The sequence below is a fragment of the Arachis duranensis genome, unplaced genomic scaffold (assembly GCF_000817695.3).
Source record: "Arachis duranensis cultivar V14167 unplaced genomic scaffold, aradu.V14167.gnm2.J7QH unplaced_Scaffold_608113, whole genome shotgun sequence".
Classification (NCBI taxonomy): Eukaryota; Viridiplantae; Streptophyta; class Magnoliopsida; order Fabales; family Fabaceae; genus Arachis; species Arachis duranensis.
Window position 1 is genome coordinate 1,515,506 of NW_026264987.1, and position 6,289 is coordinate 1,521,794.

General features: G+C 39.3%; 1 protein-coding gene across 23 annotated transcripts in view; it reads right to left on the bottom strand.

Annotated features, from left to right (window-relative positions):
• Positions 1–23: 23 nt before the first annotated feature.
• Positions 24–6,289, bottom strand: part of LOC107462208 (chromatin-remodeling ATPase INO80) — a 74,912-nt gene continuing 68,646 nt past the window's right edge. For 8 of the 23 annotated variants that reach the window (XM_052256686.1, XM_052256682.1, XM_052256693.1 and 5 more), the window contains 10 exons: positions 5,429–5,591; positions 3,384–3,409; positions 3,090–3,178; positions 2,712–2,787; positions 1,562–1,630; positions 1,386–1,490; positions 1,144–1,264; positions 946–972; positions 799–836; positions 24–638 (listed from right to left, as the gene is read on the bottom strand). In XM_052256686.1, coding sequence (XP_052112646.1) covers positions 471–638; positions 799–836; positions 946–972; positions 1,144–1,264; positions 1,386–1,490; positions 1,562–1,630; positions 2,712–2,787; positions 3,090–3,178; positions 3,384–3,409; positions 5,429–5,591 — 882 coding nt within the window. In that variant the 3' untranslated portion in view covers positions 24–470. Of the gene's footprint in view, positions 639–798; positions 1,265–1,368; positions 1,491–1,561; positions 1,631–2,711; positions 2,788–3,089; positions 3,179–3,383; positions 3,410–5,428; positions 5,592–5,662; positions 5,732–6,289 lie in introns of those variants that run through there. The other 15 variants (XM_052256692.1, XM_052256694.1, XR_008005509.1 and 12 more) reach the window with 15 other exon arrangements.

Below are 6,289 nucleotides of genomic sequence, written 5' to 3' on the forward strand. Positions count from 1 at the left end.
CAAAATATAATGATACATGCATATGGAGTAAAGAAATTTACAAGTCTCGTTCATATATGATAATGTCATGCTCTGTACAGAGCCCCAAACTAAAACAAAACATGGGGGAGCAAAAAGTTAAAAACAAGAAGTGGAAACCTAAAATCTAATGGGTGACTTTATCAACATTTTCTTCCAATACATATTTCACATATTCAAACCATTATCTCCAGTACAAGTAACATAGTTTAGTGTAGCCAGTTCTACTCAATCTATTATTTGTTGTACAATGGATTTCAGCTTCAAAAAGGCATTTGTGTCATCACAGGTGAATTCCGCATGTAAGCACATCTGGTTAATACTACATGGAAACTTCTGCATGTAGACATCAACATTTAAGTTCCTATTCACTTGCCACTGGCCATGTATCTGTGAAAATGGAAATCCATTTTGCATATTTCGCAAGTCATGACCGAGAGGGCCGTTTCCGGTCAGGCTGATGTTCCGACTTCCGACCTATCCACGTTATCACATCTTCTGACAAACTGGTCAAGAGTTCTCTGCTTTGAAGGCCTATGCCCAATAGTAGTATGCTTTGCAGGGCTACTCAATGGCTGATTATTTGACACAGCTAAGGTGTTCTCATGGCCATCTAACACCTGATTTTTCAATAACTAAAATTTAGAATGTAACTCTCAAATACTGCTTGAGTATAGATCTTGACAAAATATAAATATAAACCAGAATAAAAACCTTGAAACTAAGCATTATGTACATTTTGCATTACATATGATAGTTCAAGAAGATGTAGAAATGTACCTGCCCCCAAATTATCCGGTTTGAATTGCACCACATCCCTAAGTCGTAAAAATTTAGATCATCAATGCATAATAAATGTTAAGTCAATGCTATACCAAGCGGCGAAAGACTGCAGAAATAACAGAACCTACCAAATGTATCATTTACCAACTAGTATATATTTACTGATGAGACCTGTAAACAAGAACTAACGAGTCAAAAAACAGAAGAGCACATGTTGTCTTTGCTACTAAAAAATTTAGATATGAGAGTTCTTTTCATTTGAGATTATCTGTTTTCTTAATGTTGTCATGCAACTAGTAACAACTCTCTCCTTTCTACTTAATGTGTGTGAGAATACCTGACCAATTCTATATGCACGATCTTTGGCCTGAATTAGGTCACCTGGAGTCCAGGATTGTTCTGTAAAGATAACTGTGCTTGCAGCAGTTAAAGTTAATCCAACTCCTCCCGCTTTAATGGATAGCTGCATGATAACGTGTCACATGAAATCATTATCTCAAGCACAAATACTAACCAAGACAACAGAAAAGATGCTTATAACGGAAACACATGGAAGAAATGCACAACCAAAAATACCACCATACTACAGCTGCCTTGATATAATCCTTTTCCTGGAAATCTGTAACCAATTGTTGCCTTGATGCAGCGGGTGTACCTCCATCAATCCAGATGCAACCCACTTTTTTCTTCTGGAAAATTTCAACAGTTTTTGTAAGTGCTATAATTTCCAATATAAAGAGTAAAATTGAACTGGTCTTACAAGAAGGCACTCATGTATCGCATCTATCATTGGCTGATGGTGCGCAAATATAAGAAACTTGCAACCTGCCTGCAGTGATCACAACATATTACACGTGATAACCACCGATAGCCCAAATGAAATAGAAAGATGGAAGCAAGAGAAAAATTTTTTTGAAGCAATCAAACTTTCAAATTAAGCAAACACAATGATTTGGGGCGCTGGAAGATGGATGAAATATAAGAATGAACACATAATCTAGTTTACAATTCGTGTTTATTTCGGTCACCACTCAGACCAGCCAATGTTGACACCAATAATAGTTGTGGCATACGTATTAAAATGTCATATGCTGACATTTTCACCACACTGGTCAGCCAATTTAATTCATTCAACTTATGGTCCTACATTAAGGGGCACCGATTGCAATAAAAGCAATTAGAAAAGACCAATTTAACCATGCATCATGCAAGCACACCAATCAAAGGAGATGGGTGAGAAACTAGAGAAGTTGAGAACTTAACTTGACTTTCTTATAGTACATACAGCTGCAGTCACTAAATTCTTTATTGACATTTTATTGCTTTGAAGCAGTGGAGGGGAGCAATACCTCAATGACAGTTCCGAGATATTCAAGAGCAGCAGGATTACCAATAAAAATTGGTGAGCAAATTTTTGAACCATTTTCAAAGTGAAAGTTTTAGTAAAATACTTATAATCTAAACAATAATCACATAGTTCAAATAAATGAAATCCACAGTCCACTTTTTTGAATATCAATAACCCTATAAAATGTAAATAGAAAATAATTTTTTATGCCCAAAATAAGCATATTGTCAAGACATACAAGAATTCTGTTCCATAACTAGCTCAAACATAAATAACCAGAACTGCATGATGCTATACTAGTCTCGAGATATAGATGCAAAACAAAAATATGGATGGAATAATGCCAAAGTGACAAAGGCACAACGAGCATCAACATGGAAAAATATGTATTGCGAAACAAAAATTTACTTTGCTATAACAGCTACTATATGGATGGAATCCCAAACACTTGACCAGCTTCCCCCAAAGAAATTATATAAGCCAAGGTCGATTCTTATTAAGATAGAAAATAATAACATCAGTTTCCCAATTATAGAGAAAATGAAAATAGAAGAATTATTACCTGAACTTTATAATTAGATATTTCTCCTAGAACCTTCTCTGCTTCTGATAAGGAAGAAAGCGGAAACATCCATAACCTGCAGACTCAAATTTTCAAATAACTAAGCCCTCAAAACAGCCAATCCAGAAAACCGTGCTAGGATGAACACACGCACTTATTGCTGGAGGAGAGACAGAGATACCTTTCTTTTGCATTCCAAGAAGATCTAGGGATTCTCCGAAAAGCAGAAATTATTACCTGCCATGAAACATAGCCTATAAAGCATGAGTATGCAGGAACTTGTTCAAGGTCAAAGACATAGCCCCTAATTATGGAAAATTCAAAATTTTCAATAGAAATATAAAGTTCAATACTCTTGATGAAGTTAGCATGTGAAACCTGGTCATATTGGAATTTCGCTGCAACATGGCCACTGGAATGAAGAAAAAGTTTGACAGAAAACTTCGGCAGTTCTTTAGAAGGCTCATCTGGTTACATATAAAGCAAAAATCCAAAGCAAATGCCAATAGATCAACAAATGATATTTCAAAACCCGAAGAAATTACGTCTAAGTTTATAACTATTATTTTTTCTTATGGTAGATAATTAGAATTAGAGACAAGTAATACAGCCATCAACAATGTCACAATGACACTGAAACAAATGTTAAGGTTTTGAAGGAAAGAAGCATACTTTTTCCCTTGGGGCAAAGCTTCCACCTGGATTGCAATACAAACACACTATGAGTAGTTCTCCTTCCAGAAACTGAACCACAGGGTACAGGGAAGAATACTAAAGACTATAGTAGCAAACGTCTTTTGATTCTTCTGCATTATTTTGTTTTCTGTTTTCTAACATTAAAATGAGGGATACACACTCATGAACAACACTTCAACAAAATTACCCACACACCAAAAGACAAATTTAACCCAACAAGAGCAAAAAGAAAAGCAAAGCTAGATAAACCCCATGAACAATACAAAATGGGAAACAACATAAAATGAAGAAAAGATGAAAACTTTAACTTTTGAGGACGGGAATCGGAAATGAGGTTTGGTGGGAAGGGTTGGGAATGGTTGGACGGCGAGAGGGGAGTGGTCGCGGCCGTAGAGGAGCTAGAGGTGGTGGTGAGGTAGAGGCCGGCGTGGAGGCAGAGGCGGAGAGGATGAGGGTAGCGGTGAGGATGAAGGTGGTGATGACGGAGACGATGGAGGTGACGACGGGGTCAGGGAAGTGGTGGTGGTGGTGGTGGAGGAGGGTATACCGGTGGTGACGGGAGGTCAGGGAGGTGGTGGAGGTGGTTATGGGGGCCACTATGGTAGAGGTGATGGTGGTCAGGGTGGGAGTACCGGAGGTGGTGATCGTGGTCATCCTGGAGGAGGTGAGGGCCAGGCTGATGGAGGTGAGGCAGGCGGGCAGAGCCATGTATATGGTTGCGGTGGTGTGTGTGGAGGAGCTGAGGCAGGCGGGATTGTGCCCAGACGAGAATTCGGTGACTATTTCGTCAGGTTCCTAAGAATGATGAGGCAATGCACCAGAGCCAGACGTATATCAGACCAGGTCCGAAGATGCTGTTGAACTTACTTGGCAGTGAGGGTCTTGGCGCGCTAAGTTTGTGGATCACACTTTCTTAACGAGATCATGATCATGTACGACGATGAGTTTGCCAGACACAGATCTTCGGTAACTGGATTCCAAGCATATCTTGATGTGGATCTAAACGAGCCTCTTATTGGACTTGTGGACAATACATTTGTGTTGGGTGGGACACCCCCTCCACATTTGCGCACCTACTATATCACACCCGGTCCATCCACATCACCGGAGGAAGTGGAGCAGGCTGGAGACGGAGATGGTGACTAGAACGAGGTCCTTCTGGCTCAGAGAGCACAACTGATCCGGCGTCGTCGATGCTGCTTCACCGGATCGCATCTCTTCTGAGTTTTGAGGAGCACATATTTCATTTTATGTTATATATTTCAGTTTTAGTTATATAATGTCTGACAATTATGCGGATGATGATTTGTATATTGTTGATTCCGGCGAATCGATAGGTTGGATTGATTTTTTTAACTTGAGCGAGGAGGATGTTCTCCACTTTAATTTCGCAGAAGTTGACATTGCATTTGAGTTCTACCAGCAATATGCAAAGCACCATGACTTCGGCGCGAGGCGTTCCAAAAGCGAAAAACGTGGCGAAGTAAGGATACGGCAGGAGTTCGTGTGCCACCGACAAGGGTACCATTCCCCGAAGTTCTACTCGATGCCTAACCGGCAAAAGAGGCCGAGGGCCGAGACACGGTGTGGATGCCCTGCAAAGATGTTACTCCGCATGGACGATGAATCAGGACGTTTGGCACGTTGCGTACTTTTCAGACGCGCATAACCACCACGTTCTTGAGTTGCGATTTTCTTCCATGCTCCCAGGCCATCGGAGGATGAGCGAAGCGGACATCGAGCACTGAATTGAGTTGGAAATAGTAAGGATGTTGAAGTAACATTTTCGATAAATAGATAAAATATGGATGAAAATAAAAAATAGTGTTTGTGAATATTGATCATGTGGTAGAAAAAATAGGAATTTGATTATTATAAGGAGCTTGAAAATTGAAATTAAAAAGATTTTGTGAATTTGGATTTTGAAATGTATTTGGTAGTGTGATAACGTGTCACATGATAACGGATAGCTGCATGATAACGTGTCACATGAAATCATTATCTCAAGCACAAATACTAACCAAGACAACAGAAAAGATGCTTATAACGGAAACACATGGAAGAAATGCACAACCAAAAATACCACCATACTACAGCTGCCTTGATATAATCCTTTTCCACCAATTGTTGCCTTGATGCAGCGGGTGTACCTCCATCAATCCAGATGCAACCCACTTTTTTCTTCTGGAAATTTTCAACAGTTTTTGTAAGTGCTATAATTTCCAATATAAAGAGTAAAATTGAACTGGTCTTACAAGAAGGCACTCATGTATCGCATCTATCATTGGCTGATGGTGCGCAAATATAAGAAACTTGCAACCTGCCTGCAGTGATCACAACATATTACACGTGATAACCACCGATAGCCCAAATGAAATAGAAAGATGGAAGCAAGAGAAAAAAATTTTTGAAGCAATCAAACTTTCAAATTAAGCATACACAATGATTTGGGGCGCTGGAAGATGGATGAAATATAAGAATGAACACATAATCTAGTTTACAATTCGTGTTTATTTCGGTCACCACTCAGACCAGCCAATGTTGACACCAATAATAGTTGTGGCATACGTATTAAAATGTCATATGCTGACATTTTCACCACACTGGTCAGCCAATTTAATTCATTCAACTTATGGTCCTACATTAAGGGGCACCGATTGCAATAAAAGCAATTAGAAAAGACCAATTTAACCATGCATCATGCAAGCACACCAATCAAAGGAGATGGGTGAGAAACTAGAGAAGTTGAGAACTTAACTTGACTTTCTTATAGTACATACAGCTGCAGTCACTAAATTCTTTATTGACATTTTATTGCTTTGAAGCAGTGGAGGGGAGCAATACCTCAATGACAGTTCCGAGATACTCAAGAGCAGCAGGAA